The following is a 26,926-nucleotide window of genomic DNA, read 5'->3' as shown; positions in this document are numbered from 1 at the left end:
TGGTGTGGACCTGTCGGGCTGAAGGGTCTCTTTCCACACTGTAGGGAATCTATAAATAAAACCAAAAGACACAAGTGAGAGAGAAGATGTTATGGGCAGTGGCCAGTGGGTTGAAGTGGTGTGCAATATTTGGCAGTGGTGGTGAGATTAAGAGGAGAGTTACATGGAGAACGAAAGGTGGAATGTGATTGATGGAATGTGGTGTCTGCATCTCTGCAGGAACTGTCCTGGTCTTTTCTTGTGAGATGCAACATTCCATAAGACCACAAGACATAGGAGTGCACATAAGGCCATTCGGCCCATTGGGTCCACGCCACCATTCAATCATGGCTGAAGGACATTTCAACGCCACTTACCCGCACTCTCCCCGTATCCCTTAATTCCTTGCGAGATCAATAATTTATCAATCTCTGCCCTGAAGACACTTAACGTCCTGGCCTCCACTGCACTCTGTGGCAATGCATTCTACAGACCCACCACTCTCTGGCTAAAGAAATGTCTCCTCATTTCTGTTCGAAATTGACCCCCTCTAATTCTAAGGCTGTGCCCACGGGTCCTAGTCTTCCCACCCAATAGAAACAAATTCCCAGCCGTGCATTTTCTTGTAAGTTTCTATTAGATCCCTCATTCTGTCTTCACAGGAAATGAAGAACTGAATGTCAGGGCATCCCTGTACCCACACAGTCTCTCTCTGTTGTGTTCTGAGTTGACTTGCCCTTGCAACAGGAGAAAGCAAAGCATTGAGTGAGATGGAAGTGGGTCACGTGGAGTTGGTTGGCGCTGGCACAAGTGGGTGAAGGGCAATAAGGTATCAGATTGAGAAGGTAGCGCGGAGGTAATGTAGGGTTAGCAACACGAGTGAGTGTGGAGACAAGAGGAAATGAGGGAAGAGTTTGTAAATACTGAGAATGGTAGAGCACGTGCCTTAGTGGAGGGACATGGAGCAGCAAAGGTAGAGTAGAGCTGTGGTGGTACACGTAGGCTGGCACAGAGGGAAAGGTCACTGGCCTTCTCGCAGCCTGACTGACCATTCCTCTGCTCCGTGAATAGGGCTCTAATCAAAGTGGGCTGAGGAGTGGCAGATGAACTTCAGTTTGGATAAATGTGAGTTATTGCATTTTGGTGAAACAGACCAAGGGTGGAACTTATACAATTCATGGTGGGGTCTCAGGTAGTGTTGTAAAACAGACAGACCTAGAGGGTTCAGGTACATCATCCTCTGAAATTTGTGTCACAGGTAAGACAGAGTGGTTAAGAAGGCCTTTGGCATGCTTGCCTTTATTGCTCAGACCTTTGAGTACAGGAGTTGGGTCATCATGTTGAAGTGTACAGGGTATTGGTGAGACCTTGTCTTGAGTACTATGTGCAGGTCGCCCTGTTACCGGAAGGATATTATTAAACTCGAGAGGGTTCAGAGGAGATTTCCCAGGATTTTGCCGGGAATGCAGGGTTTGAGGTATGAAAATTGATTGGAAAGACTGGAACCTTTTTTCACCCGAGCGAAGGAGGTTGAGGAGTGAACTTATTGAGCTTTATAAATCATGACTGGCATAGGTAAGGTGAATGGCTTTGGTCTTTTCCCGAGGGAGGGTAGTTCAAAACTAGGGGGCAAGTTTTAAAGGTGAGAGGAGAAAGGTTTTAAATGGACACTTTATTTTATACAGAGAGTGGTTCATGTGTGGAATGAAGTGCCAGAGGACGTGGTGGATGTAGGTGCAGTTACAACATTTAAAAGATATTTGAATGAGTACATGAACAGGAGAGGTTTGCAGGGATATAGGCCTGGAGCAGGCAGGTGGGACCCGTTTAGTCTTGGAAAACGATCAGCGTGGACTGGTTGGACCCCGAAGGGGCTGTTTCCATGCTGTATGACTCTGTAAGTGGTGACCTCAGGCCAACCTGCCACGGTCTGGTGTCATGGCCTTCTCTGTCCCCCTTCTGCGACACCCTGTTCACCGGGACCTCCAGGTCCGTCAGGGGGGAATCACAGAGCCATCTTCCCCTTCTCCCGACATGTTCAGAATCTGCCTATAACTGAGCTGGGCGACTTCAGAGAGCCATGTTCTTGTCCGGGTGCATGAGGGTCTTTTACAAATGCCGTGGTTGTGGGGTGGGATGAGATACTGGTCCTTCAGCGGTGATCTGCTGAGTGGTTAGTTGTACTGGGAATGGAGGTAAAAACAATGACTGCAGATGCTGAAAACCAAATACTGGATTAGTGGTGCTGGAAGAGCACAGCAGTTCAGGCAGCATCCAACGAGCAGCGAAATCGCTGCTCGTTGGATGCTGCCTGAATTGCTGTGCTCTTCCAGCACCACTAATCCAGTACTGGGAATGGAGTACGGTCAGATGTGGAGGAAATCAGACATGATTCACTTCAGTGATGGGAAATGTAGTTGATAACGCCTGTTTGGTAAGGTATGGTGAGTGTAGTGATTGGAACCGGGTGGGTCTTGTTGACTAGGAGATCTTTGATTGGCAATGCTAACCCAGGCTAGACAGGAAACCCTGGCCGACAAATACAAACTGGGGATTTTGAAACTCCTCAGCTCAGGAAAACAAAATATGTAAACTGGGGATAAGTTTCAAATCTCTTCAGTTCAGGGACTGACTCTGAGCTGATTGGCCACAGAGAGTGTACTGTGCACATGTAAATAAAGGGTGACTTGGCGATGGGAGAGTAAAATATATAAACAGGGGAGAAGAAAGTCATTGGTTAGGCCACAGTTGGAATATTGCGTGCAATTCTGGTCTCCTTCTTATCGGAAAGATGTTGTGAAACTTGAAAGGGCTCAGAAAAGATTTACAAGGATGTTGCCAGGGTTGGAGGATTTGAGCTAAAGGAAGAGGCTGAACAGGCTGGGGCTGTTTTCCCTGGAGTGTCGGAGGCTGAGGGGTGACCTTATAGAGGTTTACAAAATCTTGAGGGGCATGGATAGGGTAAATAGACAAGGTCTTTTCCCTGGGGTGGGGGAGTCCAGAACTGGAGGGCATAGGTTTAGGGTGAGAGGGGAAAGATATAAAAGAGACTGAAGGGGACAACTTTTTTACACAGAGGGTGGTAAGTGTATGGAATGAGCTGCCAGAGGAAGTGGTGGAGGCTAGTACTAGTACAACATTTAAGAGGCATTTGGATGGGTATATGAATAGGAAGGGTTTGGAGGGATATGGGCCGGGTGCTGGCAGGTGGGACTAGATTGGGTTGGGATATCTGGTCGGCATGGATGGGTTGGACCGAAGGGTCTGTTTCCGTGCTGTACATCTCTATGACTCTATGACTCTCTGTGCGTTACTCCAAATTATGATGGAAAAGAGTTTCAATATTGTTGTGGTTCTGTTCGCCGAGCTGGGAATTTGTCTTGCAAACGTTTCGTCCCCTGTCTAGGTGACATCCTCAGTGCTTGGGACCCTCCTGTGAAGCGCTTCTGTGCTGTTTCCTCCGGCATTTATAGTGACCTGTCTCTGCCGCTTCCGGTTGTCAGTTCGAGCTGTCCACTGTAGTGGCCGGTATATTGGGTCCAGGTCGATGTGTTTGTTGATAGAGTCTGTGGATGAGTGCCATGCCTCTAGCAATTCCCTGGCTGTTCTCTGTTTGGTTTGCCCTATAATGGTAGTGTTGTCCCAGTCGAATTCATGTTGCTTGTCGTCTGTATGTGTGGCTACTAAGGATAGCTGGTCGCGGCGTTTCGTGGCTAGTTGGTGTTCGTGTATACGGATCGTTAGCTGTCTTCCTGTTTGTTCGATGTAGTGTTTTGTGCAGTCCTTGCATGGGATTTTGTACACTACATTGGTTTTGCTCATGTTGGGTATCGGGTCCTTCGTTCTGGTGAGTTGTTGTCTGAGCGTGGCTGTTGGTTTGTGTGCTGTTATGAGTCCTAGTTGTCGCAGTAGTCTGGCTGTCAGTTCAGAAATGCTCCTGATGTATGGTAGTGTGGTTAGTCCTTTGGGTTGCGGCATGTCCTCGTTCCGTTGTTTCTCCCTTAGGCATCTATTGATGAAATTGCGAGGGTATCTGTTTTTGGTGAATACTTTGTATAGGTGTTCCTCTTCCTCTTTTTGTAGACCAGAACTACAGAAGACTCCACATCAGGTTAAACCTGATCATCCCTGATCCCTGGGTGAGGAGGGTGGGGGCAAGTGAAACAGCAGCAGGAACGCTAATGCCGGCCAAATGTTACAAGTGAAAGACCCAGCCTACATTCGACTTGGGGGATGGGGAGGGATGTAGTGATTGGAACCTTACAGACTACAAGGTCTTGGTTGCGTTTGTTAACTGGGGTCAATCAGGAAGCCCCGGCCGCTCAATATGAAGAGAGTCTCTGGCCGTTTGGGTGTTTCCTTTCTTCCTGGTGGTGGAACGTGGATAAGGTCTTTGTGTGCTTGTTGTTCTTTCCTGTGTCCTACACCTGCACACACATGACGTGGATGTTGGGAAAAAATACGCGCTACCGCTGTTGGGTGGTAGCATGGGCATTTATTTAAAAAAATAGAAATAGAATATTCCAGCGCAGTACAGGCCCTTCAGCCCTCGATGTTGTGCTGACCTGTGGAACCAACCTGAAGCTCATCTATCCCACACTAATCCATTATCGTCTGTATGTTTATCGAATGGCCATTTAAGTGCCCTTAAAGTTGGCGAGTCCATTAGTGTTGCAGGCAGGACATTCCATGCCCCTACTACTCTCTGAGTAAAGAAACTCAGCAAATTAGAAGCAGGAGGTGGATAACCAGGAGAGTAGAATCTCCTCAGTTGAGGACTGACTCTGAACTGGCCGTTCACAGCAGGGGAAGAGAGGTCTCTCGACTGGGGAGACTTTGCCTTCCATTTTTCTTCTTTGCTTTTGGTTTTCTGTTCTTTCAGTGAGCCGTTGTTCGGCTGCACAAGCAGGCACCACCAGCACTTCTGCTCCTCCTGCTGTAGTCTGCGCACTGTCTCCAAGAAAAAAACAAATATCCATATAAAAACAGTCACTGACCACACCGGGTGATGGTGGAATGCTAATAAAAGTTTTTACACTTGTTGCTTCTTCACTGTGTAAAAAAAAATACACACATAAGGAGGGGGGGGTTCTCTGATCAGTTATTTAATCAGAGGCTTTAAACTGCATCAGGGAGCAAAGTGGATTGGGTGTTGGAGGAAGGGAAATGCAGACCTTAGGGCCCATGTATCTGAGGCGCCATCTCCTTGTGGAGATTATCATTCTGAACAGAAAACAAACTATATATAAAGAGGGGCTTTAGAAGTTGCTGAGCGCAGGGGACTGGTTCTCGACTGATACTAGCCCCTGCGCACTTATTTCAGGGAGAAAATACACAAGGTCTCATGGTGGAAAATCTCCAAAAAGCTTTTGAGATAACTCAGAGTTAACCAAACATAGCCCGATTCTTGCTTCTGCCCATCAGAGGGATTTTACTGAATTTGGCAAATTGTTTGAATTGTGGTTTGATGGAATATACAGTTCCAGCTCTCCCAGTGTCAGCACTTTATGCACCAAAAGTTGATTATAAATTAACAATGTTCAGCCTCCTCATCTGTGGTTAGTTATTGCAGGTACACGCTCTATGAGTTTGGCACTGTAGACTTTGCTCTCTTAGTCTATGTATAAAAAACAAGTGTCGAAATACTTTCTTCCCAAACTGGGTCAAGTGTCTCAATGTGAGAATCTGTGAGGAGATTAATTCCAAGACAAAGATAAGGTAAGGCATGATCTTCCATTACAGCAACAGCAAGGCATCTAGAAATTATAGTGCCGATTCTTAATATTGTTTGCATTTAATGTTAAATAGCTCAAATATTGTCATCTTTGTGTACTTAATTCCCTGTTTTATTCAAATGAGTCCTAATGAAAGAAAAACAATGACATTATTCACTTTATTAAAGTTCACAATGTTGATTAACCTTGGGCATTACTTTTGCTGAAAGCTGTGAAACATCGTTTTCAGACCCTGTTCTGAGTTAAACAGTGATTTAAGAGGTTAACAATTGAGTTCAATTCATTCAAAGGTGTTAAGAAGATAAATTTAATATAACAGATATTAAATTTCCTGTATTAGATTATGTGAAATAAGAGAAAATTGTGTGATTGAATTATTGGATATAAAACAGAATAATTAATTGAACATCCTTTGAATCTTTCTGAATTGGAAACAACTAGGGCAGTTTATTTTCCAGCAGCGCTGCAACCTGAGTTTAGTTTTGAGGATTCCTTTTGCCTTTTTGAAGATAATTTCGCTGGATGGTTGAATTTTAAAGAAGGTTACACAATTGTCACCTAAAGCAAAGACATGTTAATAGAATTGGCCACAGCAATTAATACTGTGATACCATTATCTACTTTGGCTGATGGGCATGAAATTTAGATATCTCTTTAAGTCATGTAGATTTCTAAGGTAACAGCTAATAAATAGCTGCAATTTTAGCATTATGGTATTTTTCGATGCCTTGTGGAGGGTAGGAAATGACCTGATATGGAAGTTGGGAGAGATAATCAGATTCTTGGTACGAGATGGATTTTGTGAAGACTGTTAAGAGTGATGAAGTGGGTAAAGACTAAGAGATTTCGAGAAGAAGTTTCAGCATGTAGGTCCAAGTCATTACAAGACTTTGCCTTAAATGGTGGAGCAGAGATACAAAATTCGCCAAAAGACCAGCAGGAATGAGAGAGAATGTGATATGGAATGGGTTAGTGTGGTCATGTCAACCGATAATTATTATGAAGCAGATAGCAGCAACACTATAGCAAAGATGTTGTTAAACTTGAAAGCGTTCAGAAAAGAATTACAGTGATGTTGCCAGAATTGGAGAGTTTCAGCAAGAGGGAGAGGCTGAATAGACTGGGTCTTAACTCCCTGGTTGAGGGATGACCTCCTTGAGATGTATAAAATTAAGAGGGGCACGGATAGGGTGAAGAGCCAATGTCTTTTTCCCAGGGTAGGGGAGTCCAACTGGTTCTGAATTTTAACATACTTCATACATGTGTGAAAATGTGTGTAAATACATATTTCATACATATTTCAGATACATTCTGAAATTAATTCTTTATTCTTGCATTCTGGAATCATTAGTGCATGATCAGATTTATCAAGGCCATCATCTATTCCAACCATTATCACATTCTGAGAGTGGCTCAATCACAATCCTGACCAGATCTCCAAATAGATAAGAAACTGAATAAGTCTAGATGATCTAACATGATGCTTTTCCAACCACTCTGGTAAAGTTGGTTGATATTCTGACATGCTGGCTGTAATTTATACTAACCAAAGTTCAACTTGCATGCTTGGAAGTTGTTCGAAGTTGGAAGCCGGACAAAACGCCAACAGACAGAGTTAGTGTGGTCTTGGAGAGAGCAACTATCAGTAGACAGAGGACTAAGAGAATTGGCCTCTTTGGTTCATCCATTGAGTGAATTGTTCCCGGTGAATGTTCAACCATTCAGTGGCAGATGTAAGGAAGGAGATGGCATCTAACATCGCCATTAACATTCCCTGGAGATATGGTAATGATTTGCTTCACCACTGCTCTGGTCCATTAGTGGTAATAAATTAGCTGATTATTAACATATTGTTGCCTTCGGGAACTTGCAGAAGGCAGCTTGGAAATTCTGCCCTTCTCTTCTGCCCCATCAAGGAACAATATTGAAAAGAGAACTTGGACATCCTCGGGAAATCTCTCTCTCTCTGCATTCTTGAAGGTCTGGGAGAATGTTGTGTCAATTAAGAATTAAAATGAATCCCTTAAAAAGATTCCTGACTTTCACTGGAATACCTCCTGAAGAGAAAGGGTCAGTTATTTTTCTGCTCAAAATAGTTTGAATGCAAATTAAAATTAGAACAGAGCCTTTTTTCTGTGACTTATTTGACCTTGGGAAGCCTTTACTTTGTATTTAAAACGGAATTTGGTTCCGACGAGTACAGCTCTCTCCTGTTTGGTAAGTGATCCCAGGTCTGGAATTGGGATCAGGATCCCCAGGCTTTGTGAGGGCATGTTATTTTATCTGTGAATATTTGATTTTCTACATCGATTTTGAAGGTTGGCTTGCTCAGGTTGGAAACAACAATATATCCATTTTAAAGAAATAACTTTTCACACTTTCAAAACCTCCTCAAATATTGCGTATCAAATAAATTTTGAAGCGTAGGGTGTTTAGATGCAAGAAAATTGTTCAGCAATTACAAAGCTATCAAAAGAAAGAACGTTCATTTTATAAGAGGTTTATAAGATGATCAGAGGAATAGATAGAGTAGACAGTCAGAGACTTTTTCCCCGGGTACAACAGAGTGTTACAAGGGGACATAAATTTAGGGTGAAGGGTGGAAGGTATAGGGGAGATGTCAGGGGTGGGTTCTTTACCCAGAGAGTGGTGGGGGCATGGAATGTGCTGCCCGTGGGAGTGGTAGAGTCAGAATCATTGGCGACCTTTAAGCGGCATTTGGATAGGTACATGGATGGGTGCTTAATCTAGGATAGAAGTTCGGCACAACATCGTGGGCCGAAGGGCCTGTTCTGTGCTGTATTGTTCTATGTTCTATGTTCTATGTTCATTTACATAGTGCCATGCACAACTTTGAAGTCTCAAACCTCTTTACAGGCAACTTTAATAACGTACTGACTGCTACAATGCAGAGAAGTCCAGTGACCAGTTTGCTAACAACAAATTCTCCCATGATGTAATGAAATACTGATCAGTTCTGGTAATCTTTTTTGAAGAACAAATAGTGGTCAGCCCATCGTATAGCATAATGGCTCAGTGGTTAGCACTGCTGCTTCACAACACCAGGAGACTTGGGTTTGATTTCATCCTTGGGTGACTGTGTAGAGTTTGCACATTCCTCCCTGTCTGTGTGGGTTTCCTCCCACAGTCCAAAGGTATGCTGGTTAGGTGGATTGGCCATGCTAAATTGTCCAGAGATTAGATTAGATTAGATTCCCTACAGTGTGGAAACAGGCCCTTTGGCCCAACCAGTCCACACCGACCCTCCGAAGAGTAACCCACCCAGACCCATTTCCCTCTGACTCATACACCTAAATCTACGGGCAATTTTAGCACAGCCAATTCACCTGACCCACACATGTTTGGACTGTGGGAGGAAACTCACGCAGACACAAGGAGTATGTGCAAACTCCACACAGATAGATTTCAGAGGCTGGAATCAAACCTGGACCCTGGTGCTGTGAGGCAGCAGTGCTAACCACTGAGCCACCATGCAGGCTAAGTGAATGAGCTATAGGAAATGCAGGGTTACAGTGATGGGGTGAGTTTAGGTTCAGACGGTTGGTATGGGCTAAGTGGCCTGCTTCCACACTATAGGCATTCTATAATCAGGGAAAAGGCCCCCGTGCTCTTGTTTGAAATAGGAAAACTGGGATTTTTATGCCCATCTGAAGGGCCAGACAGGGCCTCACCTCCTCATCTGAAAGGCAATGCTGTGTTGGTTTTACATTGGAGTGATCTGCGTGGTTTCATAACAAGCTTTCTGAAATGGGTTTGACAGACATGCAGCATGGAAACACACCCCACCGTCCAACCTGTCTTTGCCAACCAAGTTCCCAAACTAAATTAGTCTTGACGATTCCCATCAGCCCATCCTCGAATGCAGAACTGAACGTGCTACCAGGTAAACCACAGCTGACATGGTCATCATAGACATCCTATGTTACCGTGAGATTACACACCAATTTGCGTCATACACATTCCAAACCAAATGCATGGTATATGTTACATGCAACAAGCAAGAAACACAATTTACTTTTGTTGAGAATTATTATGAAGCACATGCCAGCAACACATAGAAAGGAACTTGTTAAACTTGAATGAGTTGAGAAAAGACTTTTACAAGGATGTTGCCAGGGTTGGAGGATTTGAGCTACAGGGAGAGGCTGAATAGGCTGGGGCTGTTTTCCCTGGAGCATCGGAGGCTGAGGGGTGACCTTATAGAGGTTTACAAAATCATGAGGGGCATGGAAAGGGTAAATAGACAAGGTCTTTTCCCTGGGTTAGGTGGGGGGGGGGAGGCGGTGGGAGTCCAGAACTAGAGGGCATAGGTTTAGGGTGAAAGGGGAAAGGTATAAAAGGAACATAAGGGGCAACGTTTTCACACAGAGGGTGGTGCGTGTATGGAATGAGCTGCCAGAGGAAGTGGTGGAGGCTGGTACAGTTACAACATTTAAAAGGCATCTTGATGGGCACATGAATATGAAGGGATATGAGTCTAATGCTGGTAAGTGGGACTAGGTAAGATTGGGATGTCTCATTGGCATGGACGTTTTGGATGGAAGGGTCTGTTTCTGTGCTGTATGTCTCAATGACTCTATGATTCAGTAACATGTTCCCTTGCAGAATGTGGACGGGGATATATTGCAGTTGTTTCTTTTCCATATAGACACTGGGAAGATTCTGAGACAATGACATGTGCTCCTTTACTGTGCAGCTTCGGAATATGATGGCATCACATCTCGGAGCCAGTCCAGCCAGTTCCAGGAGAGTACACTGCGGACCTCTCTCCCTGCCCAGTGGTGGTGCTCCTGACTCTCCACAGCTGCCATGCGCCATCATCAATGGTACTCACCTCTCACAGGTTCCCACAGTCAAAGAAGGTCCCTTTCTTTCTTCTGTAACCTTCACAAGCAAGATCTATGCCATGCTACTTTCAGAACGCTCATACATATCTAAGATGTGTCAGAATATGAAGTCGTGCAAAGCAAGTTACGTTTCTAGAAGAATAGGGTGAAAGGACCGTGATAGTTAGAACTAACTGGAGTGTGTGTATAGACATTGGAACTGTGCGTTATTTGGACAAATAACTTATTTTTGAGCTGGAAGATGTCATGCAATTATATGTACAAGTACAAAAGTCTTTGTATGTGCTTCACGATTTATGCTCTCAAGTCAATGTGTCACTAATGCACAAAAGAAAAGACAGGAAGTCGGTAAGCTCCTGATGCTGGTTCTGGTCTGGGCCTTGGTACTTCATTCCAAAGCCAAATAACTCATGGAGCTGCCAATCTACAGAAACTTCAAGAGCCATAGAAATGTGCAGCGTAAAAGGAAAAGGAAGTTGTTCCGTTCAATTGATCTATGTCAGTTGGAAAGGAATCAAACAACCTCAATCTACATTCCAGCTCTTGGTCTGATGTCCCTTAATACTTCAAATTAATATCCAAGTGCTTTGTAAATGAGAGTTTCTATCTCTAACAGCCTTCAGGGACATGAGTTAAAGATCCCTCTGAGTGAAAAACACTTTCACCTTCTCTCCACTCCTTCAACCAATTACTTAAAAGTCTCCCTGCTGAGAGAAATTAATCCTTCCTGTCCACTCTATCTAGGGCCCGATAATTTTATACACCTCGACTGAATCTCCCCTCAGCCTTCACTGTTATGAGGAAAATAATCCCTGTCCAATCTCTCATTACAATTCAAATGTCCTGTCCTCGCAAGATTACCTTAAATGTTTTCTCCAGTGCAACCGTATTGACTGTGATGTAATGTCCGAAAGTCGGTGCACTACTTTAGCTGAACGAGTATTTTATAGAGTTCGAGCACAATTTCTGTGTGGTTGTAATCTATGCTTTGGCAAATGGAGGAAAATAGTTATTCACTAATGTCCTTTAAGGAAGGAAACTGCATTCCTTACTCTGGCCATTGAGTATATTTAAAACAGAAGTAGATAAGCTCTTGATTGCCGAGGGGTCAAAGGTTATGTGGAGAAAGTAGGAAAATGGGGTTGAAAAATCCATCAGCCATGATTGAATGGTGGAACAGATTCGATGGGCTGACTGGCCAAATTTATGCTCCTTTGTCTTTGATCTTATAGTCTGGCCTGTATATGACTCCAGACCCACTGTAATGTGGTTGACTCACAACTGCCCACTGGCCAATTAGGGATGAGCACTAACCAGTGCCTAGCCAGTGACGCCCTCGTCCTGTGGATGAGTTAGAAAATAAATTTCATTTGCTTTCTTAACCATTGTTTCTACCTGCCCACTACTGTTAGGGATCTGTCAATATACAGTGCAATGCTGGTGGTCACTACAAGAGAGAGATGGAGGTGGCATGGTGGCTCAATGGTTAGCACTGCTGCCTCATGGCACCAGGGACCCAGGTTCAATTCCTGCCTCAGGCGACAATCTGTGTGAAGTTTGTACATTCTCCCCGTGTCTGCGTGGGTTTCCTCCGGGTGCTCCAGTTTCCTCCCGCAGTCCAAAGGTGTGCAGGTTTGGTGAATTGGCCATGCTAAATTTCCCACAGTGTTCAGAAATTGAAGGTCAGGAGCATTGGTCAGGGGTAAGTGTGGGATAATGAGGTGGGGGGTTTGGTTACTCTTTGGAGGGTTGGTGTGAACCTGTTAGGCCGAAGAGCCTGTTTCCACACTGCAGGGATTCTATGATCTTAAGCTCCACGTTAGTAAAATTCTTGCATTGAACACGCTGCTGTGCTCACCTCAAACATATTGTCATAGGTAGTGTGTGTCTTCATCTGAACTAAAAAGCATAACTGCAGAGCTGTGAGCTGCCTTGGAAACAAAATAATGAAGATCACACTGAAAACATTGCTTAAAAGAAAATAGTTGCAGCTTTCTCCCCTACCAGCACTTGTAAAATTACTGGGGATTTGAGTCAAGATTGGGAGGTCTTCCATGAACAGTAGTAGAACAGTAATAGCAACTGGTTTGGAGCAGAGCCTAGAACAATGCAAGTCACTAAACAGTTATTATTATTGGGCAAGGATGATTTATTTCACCCTTTATCACTCTTAGAGTGGCATGGTGGCTCAGTGGTAAGCAATGTTGCCCGACAGCATCAGGGACCCGGGCTTGGATTCTAACTGTGAATGGAGTTTGCACATTCTCCCCGTGTCTGCACATGTTTCCTCTGGGAGCTCTGGTTTCCTCCCATTGTCCAAAGATGTGTAGGTTAGAGTGGATTGGCCGTGCTAAATTGTCCTGTAGTGCCCAGGGATGTGTAGGTTAGGGTGGATTGGCCATGCTAAATTGCCCATAGTATCCAGGGATGTGTAGGTTAGGGTGGACTGGCCGTGCTAAAATACCCATAGTATCCAGGGATGTGTAGGTTAGGGTGGATTGGATGTGCTAAAATACCCATAGTATCCCGGGATGTGTAGGTTAGGGTGGATTGGCCGTGCTAAAATACCCATAGTATCCAGGGATGTGTAGGTTAGGGTGGATTGGCCGTGCTAAAATACCCATAGTATCCAGGGATGTGTAGGTTAAGTGGATTAGCCATGGGAAATGCGGAGTTACAGGGATGGGGTGGGTCTGAGTGGGATGCTCTTCGGAGGGTCAGTGTGGATACGATGGGCCAAATTGCTTTCCACATTGTAGGGATTCAATGAAAAACAAGCAGCAGGAATTTTATAAGCTTTGAAGGCACATTTTAAGCCACAGGTGAACATTACACATGGCCAGTTGATACTGACTAATTGGGAAAATAATTAAAACAGTCCACTCATCAATGTGTTGCATCAGTTTGCAGAAACCTGTGAACTTGCACAAGTAAAGGATGAGCTAAGACAAGACAGGAGCCGTAAGGGAAAACGGGAAAGTGTGTTTCTCGAGAGAAGGCAATTTTACACTCAGGAGATAAATTGACCTCCACAGAAATGTTATGGTTGTGAATCAATATTCATGTCTGCCAGATCTAACATTATGCTGACAGATCCTCCAGGCACACAGGGCAGAACAACCACAGACAAGCTGCAGGATGCATATACTGTGGAAGTCCTTATGCAAGGGTGCACATGGGGATGGGGAAAGGCCAATAAGCTGGCACAGATGCCAATTGAAGAGAGAGCTTTTGAAGATTATGCCAAATCATTCGGCACCAAGCAACAGTTTAGTTCAATTGAGTTGACAGCTGAGTGATGGTTTGTGACCTCTGAACCAACGAGAACTGCCGAAAGAGAATATTAGGGTCAACATAAATGCCATGTAAACACTGGTGCATTATACACGTCCTGATCTTCACGGACCTGTGCCAAGTGGCTCAACATGGTGAGACATAAATGAAGCTCTGGAGTGGGAGGTTAAGTGTATATGATGGCATCATGGCTCTGCCAAGGGGAAAGACTACATTGAGATGTCATTGTGATAGCCTGAACTAGGACCTAGCAGTCGAGCTCAAAGAAGATAATTTCACTGTTCACAGCCAGAGCAAGTCTAAAGCTAGAGTTCTCAAAAGAGGTTTGCAAAGTGATCCAGCAAACTAAAGCATGGATGATAGGACATATCTCAGATGAGTAGAAAGATATGCTCACACGATGGGGCTGTCTTCCGGGATAACATCATCTCGAAATAGATGAGCATATCAAATCATTTCAGGATCTGCTGAGGACAGTTCTAGCTGTCACCAAGGCCATCCTGGAAGATCGGGTCAGAAGAGGTGGAAAAGAAGGGAGGAAACAAGAAAGAGGCAATTCCAATAGAATGGATTGACAACAGACTCATAGATTCCCTACAGTGTGGACAGAGGCCCTTCGACCCAACAGGTCCACACTGACCCTCTGAAGAGTAACCCACCCAGACCCGTTCCCCTATGTTTACCCATCACTAATGCACCTAATCTACACATCCCTGAACACTATGTTCAATTTAGCACAGCCAATTCACCATAACCTGCACATTTTTGGACTGCGGGAGGAAATCAGAGCACTCAGAGGAAACCCACGCAGACACGGGGAGAATGTGCAAACTCCGCACAGACAGTCACCCGAGGGAGGAATCAAACCTGGGACCCTGGTGCTGTCAGGCAGCCGTGCTAACCAGTGAGCCACCATACCACCCCAAACAGTACCAGAGAAATATCCTGGAAGGCAGAGAGTATGCAGGAATGAAAGGTTTTAAAGAAGGTTTCATGACCCAATTCCAATCATGAAAATAATTTTGCCACAACTTGCAACTTCACCATCCTTTTGATGGTCACTAGTGAGTAAAGTTAGATGAAAGTAATGGGTATGTAACTGCATTCTGGATGCCCTTCGCAAGATACAGAGACTGTGCATACTGTTTGGTGCTTTTGTTAACCCAGAAGATGATCAATGTGGACAACATGAGATAGTTAGTGCTCATCCTGGATCATGAGCTCCAGTGGATGGTCTACTACTTTATCGAGACACAAGAGAAGAACCTACTGCTGACTATGATCACAATCTAGTGTGACTGCTCGACAGAACTTGCCAAGAGAACCAGATGTTGAACAAGGAAAAATTACAATGAAAGACACTTGAAATCAAAGACCTGGGCCATGTACTGACGATAAAAAGGTTGGTTTTTTTGCCCAGCAGCAATGCAGTGACAAGCTGCTATAAAAGTAGTGCAATGATGTGTTGGATTAATCAACTATTCAGCAGAATTCTTGCCCAAGCTGTTGCCAGAGTGTGAAACATCGCACCATCTCACGACCAGGGATGTGCAGTGTATGTGCAGAGGACTGGGAAGCTTTTAAAGAACAACAGAGGATTAGTAAGAAGGAAATACGCAGAGAAAAAATGAGGTACGAAGGTAAACTGGCCAAGAATATAAAGGAGGATAGTAAAAGCTTTTTTAGGTATGTCCAAGGCAAAAAAAAAATGGTTAGGACAAAAATTGGGCCCTTGAAGACAGAAGCAGGGGAATATATTACTGGGAACGAAGAAATGGCAGAGGAATTAAATGGGTACTTCAGATCTGTGTTCACTGGGGAAGACACAAGCAATCTCCCTGAGGTAACAGTGGCTGAAGGACCTGAACTTAAGGGAATTTCTATTTGCCAGGATTTGGTGTCGGAGAGACTGTTAGGTCTGAAGGTTGATAGGTCTCCGGGACCTGATGGCCTGCATCCCAGGGTACTGAAGGAGGTGGCTCGGGAAATCGTGGATGCGCTGGTGATTATTTTCCAGAGTTCAATAGAATCGGGGTTGGTTCCTGAGGATTGGAGGGCGGCTAATGTTGTGCCACTTTTTAAGAAGGGTGGGCGGGAGAAAGCAGGAAATTATAGACCAGTTAGTCTGACCTCAGTGGTGGGAAAGATGCTGGAGTCTATTATAAAGGATGAAATTACGGCACATCTGGATAATAGTAACAGGATAGGACAGAGTCAGCATGGATTTATGAAGGGGAAATCATGCTTGACTAATCTTCTTGAATTTTTTGAGGATGTAACTCGGAAGATGGACAAGGGAGATCCAGTGGATGTAGTATACCTGGACTTTCAGAAAGCTTTTGATAAAGTCCCACACAAGAGGTTAGTGAGTAAAATTAGGGCGCACGGGATTGGGGGCAAAGTACTAGATTGGATAGAGAATTGGTTGGCTAATAGGAAACAAAGGGTAGTGATTAACGGCTCCATTTCGAAATGGCAGGCAGTGACCAGTGGGGTACCGCAGGGATCCGTGCTGGGACCGCAGCTTTTTACAATATATGTAAATGATATAGAAGATGGTATCAGCAATAACATTAGCAAATTTGCTGATGACACAAAGCTAGGTGGTAGGGTGAAATGTGATGAGGATGTTAGGGGATTACAGGGTGACCTGGACAAGTTAGGTGAGTGGGCAGATGCATGGCAGATGCAGTTTAATGTGGATAAATGTCTGGTTATCCACTTTGGTGGCAAGAACAGGAAGGCAGATTACTACCTCAATGGTATCAAATTAGGTAAAGGGGCTGTTCAGAGAGATCTGGGTGTTCTTGTCCACCAGTCAATGAAGGCAAGCATGCAAGTACAGCAGGTCGTGAAGAAGGCTAATAGCATGCTGGCCTTCATAACAAGAGGGATTGAGTATAGAAGCAAAGAGGTGCTTCTGCAGCTGTACAGGGCCCTGGTGAGACCACACCTGGAGTACTGTGTACAGTTCTGGTCTCCAAATTTGAGGAAAGACATTCTGGCTATTGAGGGAGTGCAGCGTAGGTTCACGAGGTCAATTCCTGGAATGGCAGGATTGCCTTACACGGAAAGACTGAAGCGACTGGGCTTGTATACCCTTGAGTTTAGAAGACTGAGAGGGGATCTGATTGAAATGTATAGGATTATGAAAGGACTGGACACTCTGGCAGGAGGGAACATATTTCCGTTGATGGGGGAGTGCCGAACCAGAGGACACAACTTAAAAATACGGGGTAGACCATTTAGGACAGGGATGAGGAGAAACTACTTCACCCAGAGAGTGGTGGCTGTGTGGAATGCTCTGCCCCAGAGGGCAGTGGAGGCCCAGTCTCTGGATTCTTTTAAGAAAGAATTGGATAGAGCTCTTAAAGATAGTGGAGTCAAGGGGTATGGAGATAAGGCTGGAACAGGATACTGATTAGGAATGATCAGCCATGATCATATTGAATGGCGGTGCAGGCTCGAAGGGCAGAATGGCCTACTCCTGCATCTATTGTCTATTGTCTATTGTCTATTGTCTATTGCAACAAGAAGCACCATTCACTGAAATGAAGCAAATAGCGATGGCAGAATTAATGCTGAAATACTACCCCTGGAGCAAACCAGGGGTGACACGGTGGCTCAGTGGTGAGCACTGCTGCTTCATAGTGCCAGGGTCCCGTGTTCAATTCCCACCTTGAGCAATTGCCTGTGTGGGGTTTGCACATTCTACCTGGGTCTGTGTGGGTTTCCTCTGGGTGCTCCGGCTTCCTCCCACAGTCCAGAGATGTGCTGGTCAGGTGAATTGGCCACGCTAAATTGCCTGTAGTGTTAGGTAAGTTAGTCAGGAGTAATGTAGAGGAGTGGGTTACTCTTCAGAGGATTGGGTAGGGGCTTGTTGGGTCAAATGGCCTGCTTCCACACTGTAATGAATCTTATCTTAAAAACACAGAGAGACAGAGCATGTAAACTCCACACAGATGCTGCTAGAATTGAATGCAGGTCCCTGACGCTGTGGGATAGCATGTTCTTCCCTGAGGCAACATGCCACCCTGTGAGAGATGTTAGGGTGGAAAAGATTTATGAGACAGTCTTTTCCCAATGGTAATAGTCACCCTACAACATGTCATCTGCATCTGCATCTTGTTACAGAGATAGCATCTGAATGTGATTATACAGGGGTAGAAGATGCATGTTGCAGCCTTACTGTCAAGACCAGCAAGTCCTAATGAAGAGAGTAGAGGATGCTATAACAGAGTGTGAAATCTTCCACATTCATTGTGAAGCAGAAACGTGCCACGCTCAGGAAGCCAACCCACTGGGGGGCCCTGAATGTAACAGGCAGTTGGGAGAAAGGGAGGACTGCAGATGCTAGAGATCAGCGTCAAAGAGTGTGCTGCTGGAAAAGCACAACCGGTCAGGCAGCTTCCGAGGAGCAGGAGTGTTGACATTTTGAGCGTAAGTCCTTCATCAGGAATAAGGGGTGGCCCAAGCGGGCTGAGAGGGTGCTAACAGACAAGATGGCTTGATCAAATCAAGCAAACTATCCAACAAGATTCAAATCTCCAACTGCTCGAGAAAGGATGGCCTGAGATCATCAAGGAGACACCTATTGCTGTAAGAACATATTAGGCAGCTAAAGATGATGACATAGGAATGCCGAAAATTCTCTTGGAGGAGCTGTCAGGAGAGCTGCAAAGATGCATCTATGAAAACCGTAATAATTGATTCAAATCTGAGAAGAGCAAACAATGAGGTCTTCTGCCCAAATGTAAGCAATGGAATCAAGGGCAACAAGAGCCAGCTCAGTGGGTCTAATGAGTCACAAACTGAGCACACTAGACAATCATGAATGGTACCTGCGTGACGCTCAATATAACCCTTCCTACTCACAGGAGCTGGTTATCTGGTCATCGTAGATTACTATTCTGAATACCGGGAGATAGACTTCAAAGATTTACCACTGGGATTGTCAATGCCTAAAAAATTGTCATGAGTGACAATGACCCTGAGTTTATGAGGGAAGAGTTCAGTTGCTTCATGGAAGATCAGAAATTTTGACACAAGCATCACCTCCATATGATCCCCAGTCAAATGAAAAGGCTGAGGTGGCGATAAAGATCACCGCGGGAGCCATTAAGAAATCAGACCAAGACCACACAGACGTATACAGGTCATTCTGTGATAACATGTGTTTTATCAGCATGAATTGGCTATAACACGATTGATAAATTGTGGATGATGTTTGCATAATGTGAACGTGTTTTCCATAACATGATCTTCTACAGCACAATTTCGTAAAGCATGATTTCCATAGCGTGATTGCCCATCGTGTGATTTTCCAAAACATGATTTTCCATAGCGTGATTGTCCATAACGTGATTTTCCATAGCGTGATTTTCCATAACGTGATTTCCCACAGCGTGATTGTCCATAGTGTGATTTTCTGTAATGTGATTTTCTATCGTGTGATTTTCCAGAAAGTGATTTTCCACAGCGTGATTTTCCATACTGTGATTTTCCACAGTGTGCTTTTCCATAGTGTGATTTTCTATACTGTGATTTTCCACAGTGTGATTTTCCATAGTGTGATTTTCTATACTGTGATTTTCCACAGTGTGCTTTTCCATAGTGTGATTTTCTATACTGTGATTTTCTATACTGTGATTTTCCACAGCATGATTTTCTATACTGTGATTTTCCACAGCGTGATTTTCCATTGTGTGATTTTCTATACTGTGATTTTCCATAGTGTGAGGTTGAGGAGGAATAAAACTGCCACATTATAGCAGAATGACCCTTACAAGGCATTCCTCAAGTGTGGAAAAGCGTATCTGCTGGAGGGATGGGAAGCAGCCCAGCACAAAGATTAATGCCATGCTGCCCCTCTAATAACAAAAAGGCTGCTGAAGCCAAAAGTAGTGAAAAGTGAGGGTGAAAAGAAAATCAAGTTGAAATGATAAAATTCCTTCTTGACCTGGCCGCTGAACTCTTGCACATTGGAGAGCCAGTCAGGGTACAAACATTCAACAATCTCAGCAAACCCAGTATAAGTGGCAGCTTGGGACCTACATGGAGCAGTTGTTACGTTGATCATATGCAGTTGGACGTGCATGTCTCTGGCTCACCCCCCTCCCCCCTTAGCTATCTCCGAGTTGAGCCACGTTTCAGTAGGCAGTTGAGGGTCAACCACATTGCAGTGGGTCTGGAGTCACATGTAGGTCAGACTGGGTGAGGATGGCAGATTTCCGTTCCTGAATGACATTAGTGAGCCAGACAGGTTTTAATGACAATTGGCAATGGTCCTCAAGAGGTCCTTAATTCTGAATTTTTAAAATTAAATTCAAATTCCAGCATCTGCTATGACAGGATTCAAACCCTGTATCCTCAGAACATTGAGTTTCCAATTAATACTCTCGCGATAATACCACTCAGCCATCACTTGCCTCGAGCGACCCGATATACCATTGCAATCTCAGGTGCATATATTCAGCTCCAGAAGCTGTATCTGAAATGCAGGAGGATGACCAGGAAGCAATGAATGCACCGTTACACAGATCAGATCAGATGGTTGCAGTTACCCAAAGACAGAAATTGACCAATAACAGCTACCATAGAAACAATCAAAGAAGCAGGAATGACACACACTGGCGAAACATCACTCAGGTGAATAGCCAATGACAACATGCATCCCATTAAGAAACCTGCATGACTTAAGGACTGTGTATGATGCAAATGCAGAGACAGATGGAAAGATGAGCCAATTCATTGGAACAGTAATGCATGTAGCTGCCAATTTGTGTATTTGTGATAATGCACACCTTATTTTCCTTTTTATTTGAGATATTTGGATTGAAATTCAATCATATTAAAATGTTCTTCCTGGTCTACTATAGTCATGTGACCTCTACCAAAAGGCACACAATTGTAGAAAGACATTATCATAACATAACAGTTTCACTCTGTTATAATAGTATGGCTTTAGGAAGCTGAATTTTGTCCTTCTTTTGTATGGAGAGAGGTTGAGGCAGAGGTGATGAGCATTCTGTTTCAAGCCAATAAAGTAAACAGCTTGTGAGATCTTGGGGTTGTTTTTAAGTTCGAACATTAGAAGCAGCCTGAACGGGTGGGGTCAAGCTCCCACACAACCAGGGTCTTAGTTTTCGCTTTCAGTAGCTCTTAGGGTTGTCAAAGCTACTGCAAATCTCTCTCTCTTCGCTACAGTTAAAAGCTAGGGTTCTCTTCCTGCTGCTAAAATTGCATGCGAGACAATCTATGTTATTGAATATGCCTCCGCCAAGGGTGTGTTTATGGGATGTTGCTACTTTTTTTCTGTTTTTTTCCTTTTTATTCTTTTTCTGTTTTTTTCCTTCTTTTTTGCTTACTCCCCCACCCCACCCCCACCCGATACCGGTAGGGCTTATTTTTCCCCCCCAGCCCCCATGTTGTGTGTGTGCAGGTGTGAGACACAGTGAGAGACACAAGGTGCACGAATCTTTGTTCAATTTCCACCACCAGGAAGAAAGGAAACACCCGAGTGGCCAGTGACAAGCGGTGCCCTTCACATCAAAGGGCAATGCTGTGTGATCAAACAGTGAAGGGGGGGGCAGGGATTAAATCAAAATAGAGTTGGAGGGGGAAAGAATGCACTCCACTCCCTGCGGTGCCCACCTCTCCCTGAACAACTCCAGGGTGTTGGCAGACACCGCGTGCTCCTTCTCCAGAGACACCTGGGCTCTAATGTAGGTATATTGCTATATTGGAACAGTTAGTGAGTAGTTTATTATTTATTAAGTATTTTGATAGAGGTACAGTTAAGCCAATACTTTTCCTTTACATTTATTTTGTCTGTATTTAATTACAGTGTATGAATAAAGTGTGTTTAGCTTCAAACGAAAGGGTCAAAATACAAGTCTTAAAGCCATAGTTTTATCACAACTTCAATAAGGTTGAACTGTAGTTATACACTCAAAACAAAAGAGTTTCTTCAGAATTCAAAAGAGATGAGCAGAATAGCAGCTGCAAACTCACCACTGAGCACAGGAATTTCATTCTTATTGAACAGTCACTGCCATTTCATTGCAGCAACATGACTCAGTCTCTTCACTCATTCATTTGAGTATTTGAGTCACCTTCAAAATGCGGATTGGGCAGCACTGTCATGGGGAATTGTGTTTATTTACGATAATAGTCAGGAGTAGAAATCCTGGCAAATTTTCCTTTCCCAAAAAGGGACAAAAACAAAGTATAAAGGATAAAGTTGTACTTTTCATGGCATCATAAGTGCTAATGTACTTTCCTTGCAGAATAGCAGCTACATGCAAATCCACGAGACCCTGGTGTGTGATTTGTAATCAATGAACCATTCAGACTTGTGAAGTGCAATCCTCATTGTCATTTGGAAACCCATCAAGCAACTTGTGCTCTTCTAACCCTCCAAAACAGCAATGTGATAAACATCGGCAGTTTGTTTTGTTGGTGTTGGTCGAGGGACATATGGAGGCAGGACACTGAAATAGCTCCATAAAGGCCGGTATCACCAACTCACCTTTTACTTACAAGTGCATAGTACATGACATTGTCCCAGCTAGCTCAGAGCCAGCAAATGGAGGGAACAGAACCTCTGACATTCCTGTTTATATCTGTCAGCCAGGTCTCCCTGATTGGACCAGGTAAACAACCCCCATCAGGGAACTCATATTCTTATTCTGGCCTCATTCCAATCACTACGGATACCAGTCAGAAAACCCCTGTCCTCCTTTGAAGTAGGGCCGAGGAATCTTTTAATGTTTATCCAACAATATTAGTTAGGGCCTTACCGTAGTATTGTAACAAAATGGAACTCAAGATGTCTGCCTTCAGTCTGTGTGTCTCCTGGTAGAGGTCACATGACTACAGTAGACTATGAAGGACATTTGCATATGATAGAATTTCAATCCGAATATCTCAAATAAAAAGAAAAAAAGGCGTGCATAATCACGTATATATTTAATTACACAAATTGGCATCTACATACAGTACTGCTCCAATGCATTAGTTCATTTTTCCATCTGTCTCTGCATTTGCATCATACACAGTCTTGAAATCATGCTGGTCTCTTAATGGGATGCATGTTGTCATTGGCTAGTCATCTGAGTGACATCTCATCTGAAAGATGGAATCAGATCTCAGTACAATGCAAGGGCTCTGGCTGAACTCAACATTGGGCATTGATGGAGTTGTTGACTTATTATTGTTGAGAATATACTGAAAATAACTTGAGGTATTTTTTTCAGATTCTGATAAACGATAGGGTTAAGTGCAGCCTTAAACAGTGATAGAGCTGAACTCAAAAGGGGAGAGGAAAAATAAGAGGCAGTCGTTCCCACCACCTGCATTGTTATAGCAATTAACTGTGGTGAAAAAGGACCAATTCATTTCACAACAGATGTTAATGTGCACGAGGGTTCAGAACACCCTAACCCCTACCTCACCAATTGGATATTGCGAATGTACTGCAATACTTTCACAGAGTGCAGTTCAGCACATTGTGAGTCCAGATTTCTCAACCTACGTTCATGAGCATTTGGACAGTCTAGGTATTGGGATCCAGCAATTTCTCAGCCAGAGCCCCTCCACACACTACATCATGCCCGGCTGAGAATCACCCCAAGTTATGTCAGAATGAACAATTATCATTGTGTTCTTCTAATATGGCAGGCATGAATGGGGTCGCTGGCACCAAACCATACCATCTGCCTGCAGTTGGGGGAGTCGCACACTCTGATCATGGATACCTCTGCCCAGGCTCAACAGTCAACCTGGTGGAGAACATGGATAAGTTTGAGATTGACACGCATTCAGCTGTGGCCTGGGCTTTTGCCAGACTGGACAATTCCAATGTACCTCAATGGAGAGGTAAGGTACTGAGATTTCAAATCAAATTCTCTCAGGGCAGCATAGTATCTGAACTTAATGCTTGTTTCTTTCCCTACTTCTAATTGTATTTCTATTTCCATTTTGTTGATGGAGATGTAACCACAATTGGTCAATCACACAAGTCAACAGGATACTCGTGTGTAGTTGTTTGGTTCTGGTTTGGGGGCAAAACTGCAGAAGGTCAACATAATGGTGTATTAATGGTCACTTAGTCAGAGACTAAAAATGTGGTGCTGGAAAAGCACAGCAGGTCAGGCAGCATCTGAGGAGCAGGAGAGTCGACGTTTCGGGCATAAGGCCTTCAACAGGAATGTGATCAGCATCCGCAGTCCTCACTTTCACTTAATCAGAGAGTTGAGAAAATATCTTTTGGTTTTTCAGATTCTGGTGAAGGACAGAGTTGAGTCCAGACTTAAAGAGTGATATATGACGGAGATGAACTCAAAAGGGGAGAGGAAAAATAAGAGAAGGTCGCTTCAGCCACCTCCTCATTATAGCAATTAACTGTATGATAAAGGACCAGGTCACTTCACAACAGATATGATCAAACAAAATTTAGATGAATTACATATGCAGAAAGATGTTGTCCCCTGGTTGGTGTGAGCGAGGGGTGAATGTGTGTCTAGAACTGGGAAATATAGTGTCAGATTTATGAGGAAGCCATTTGGCACTGAAATGCAGAGGAATCTCTTCACTTGGACTGGTGAATCCTTGGAATGATCTCCCCAAGAGAGCTGTGAGTGCTCAATCATTGAATGTATTCATAGCAGGAATTATTAGATTTCTAGTTACCAATGGCATCTATCAGTTTGGGGATGGCATGGGAAAATGGCATTGGGTCAATGGTCATACATGATTTGGATTGGCAGAGCAGGTTGGAGGGGCTGAATGGCCTACCCCCATGTTTCTAAGAAATATTAGAGTTCAAGCAAACACCTGTGGATACTGAAAATCTAAAATAATGTGATATTAAGGTAGGCATCAGAAGTTTGGCTAAAGATAGCAGGTTTTGTGGAATATCTTTAAAAAAATAGAATGAGGTTGAAAGGTGGAAGCAATTCCAGATCTTAGGGCCTTGCAGCCATAGGTAGAGAGATCAAAGTCAAAGATATGTGAGAAATTAACATGTTGATAATCCTCCTTCGCAAAAATATGACTTACAGTTAGCTCAACATTACTGAGTCATCTCATCCATATCTGCTGTTCTGGTGACAATGGTGCTGGTGGTGGAGTGGTGTTCTTGTGGCTCAGTGGGGAGTGACAGAACTCCACAAAGGCCAGTATCCTGTCACCAAGTCTCCCTTTATTTACACGTGCACAGTGCATGACACTGACCCACCTAACACAGAGCTGTCTCCAAGAGTGAGCAGAGCCCCTGAAACTCCTGTTAGATCTGTCAGCTAGGGCTCCCTGATTGGACCCGGTTGACAGCCCCAATCAGGGAACCCATATTCTATGAGATCCATCCTGGCTGACATTGCTCCAATCATTCCAGTTAGTGTCCCCACCTTTGAGTCAATAGTTCAGACATTATGGCCAAGAAACAGGTTGCCTGTTGGACTGCAAATCCTTCCAACACCCCAAGCATGACAGAATCTCCTGCTCAGGCAGACCATGTGGTTGCTGCAGCACAACCGACCCCAGATATCATATCTTAAAAATCTCCACACACAGCTTCTCATTCTGGTTGTAATCCACGAGGAGCAGCCTCTTCCCTGAGAGGGACTGCTCGTCATCACCTATAATTAGCCATGATTGATTCCCCCGTATCCCTCACACTGTTTCGCTACTTCAACCATTCTTCACCTTTTCAGTCTTTGCAAAACCATTTTCAATCATCTCCCAATGCTCCAGACCTGTCCAGTCCACTCAGAATGTGCTTGGGTGAACAATCAAGGAAAGGTGGGAAATATATCAATAGCTCCAATCAGTTAATGAAGTTAAAACGATGACTGCAGATGCTAGAAACCAGATTCTGGATTGGTGGTGCTGGAAGAGCACAGTAGTATCTAATGAGCTATTAACAGATTTTCAAATGGAGTGAGAAGCTTATATCTTGTCAATTTTGTAAAGCTTTTTAATATTCATGACCCCTCCATTCACCAGAAATGTAGATATGGGTGGGATGTCTTAGCATGGTAATAATGAATTTGGATTTACTGATTTATTTTTAAATTCAATCTTGAGATGCGAGATGTCACTACCAAGACTGTATTATCGGATTCCAGTGGTTCCTCCTGCATAATTTGAAATGGCAGAATGGTTTGCTGGGCCAGGTCAGAGGGCATTTAAGTGTTAAATCACATTAGTGTGGACAAGGCATCACACACATGTCAGACACAGATAAATTTCCTCCTCTTTAGGAAAATGGTGAAACACTTGAGCTTTTATAACAAATCCAACAGTTTCACAATCACACAACCTGAATCCTTGTTTACTGATTTTCTTTAAAATTGAATTCATGTTCTTAAAACTGCCATAAAACGATTTCGGTTCATATTGTCAAAATGATTAGTCACGGCCTTTAGGTTTGTAGCCAGTGAGAAAAGCTAGTAAGATTTGGAAATGGCCATATTGGTCATGTGGTCCTCCATTTTGAAGTATACAAGACAAGTTGATACAAAATGTCTTCTGGGTTGTGTAGTAACTCAGGTTAAGTGCTCAATAACTTAATAACAGCTTAGACAATTAAAGCATTATGTGAGACCTGTTACCCATGTGGAAATAGCAAAATGAGAATGGCATTGGCTGCGTTCAGGCTTAACAGTTGGAAACATTATACCTGAAATGAAAAATGATCACGCTATCTCATGGTGATGATATTGTTTCTCTGTCCTTTGTACCCCCTTTAGCAACACATAAATATACTCAAGAAATACTGAAACGTGGGAGTCAACAGTTAAGTAAACTCTTGCCACACCTGATAATAAGCTGAGAAATCTCTTTTTTTTTCAGAGCTGGGTGCAAAGGGGAAAGTGAAATTCATTCTGAGCTCCATGATGAAGATGCTGCTGCTATTTAGCTTTCTCTACATGTTTGTGTGCTCTCTCGACGTCCTCAGTGCAGCTTTCCAACTTGCTGGAGGTATTAAACACTTCATTCTTCAACTTTTCAACTGAAATCTTCATTACGGTTAGGAACATGGGACTG

General features: G+C 43.8%; 1 protein-coding gene across 1 annotated transcript in view; it reads left to right on the top strand.

Annotated features, from left to right (window-relative positions):
• Positions 1-5,649: 5,649 nt before the first annotated feature.
• Positions 5,650-26,926, top strand: part of LOC140492228 (sodium-dependent phosphate transport protein 2A-like) — a 60,864-nt gene continuing 39,587 nt past the window's right edge. Inside the window, exons 1-4 of the mRNA XM_072591136.1 lie at positions 5,650-5,697; positions 10,432-10,561; positions 23,558-23,755; positions 26,732-26,860. Of these exons, the coding sequence (XP_072447237.1) occupies positions 10,441-10,561; positions 23,558-23,755; positions 26,732-26,860 (448 nt within the window). The 5' untranslated portion in view covers positions 5,650-5,697; positions 10,432-10,440. The remainder of the gene's footprint in view (positions 5,698-10,431; positions 10,562-23,557; positions 23,756-26,731; positions 26,861-26,926) is intronic.

Source organism: Chiloscyllium punctatum, chromosome 20 (genome assembly GCF_047496795.1).
Source record: "Chiloscyllium punctatum isolate Juve2018m chromosome 20, sChiPun1.3, whole genome shotgun sequence".
In the NCBI taxonomy this organism is placed as follows: domain Eukaryota; kingdom Metazoa; phylum Chordata; class Chondrichthyes; order Orectolobiformes; family Hemiscylliidae; genus Chiloscyllium; species Chiloscyllium punctatum.
This window is presented reverse-complemented; position numbering and strand designations above follow the sequence as displayed.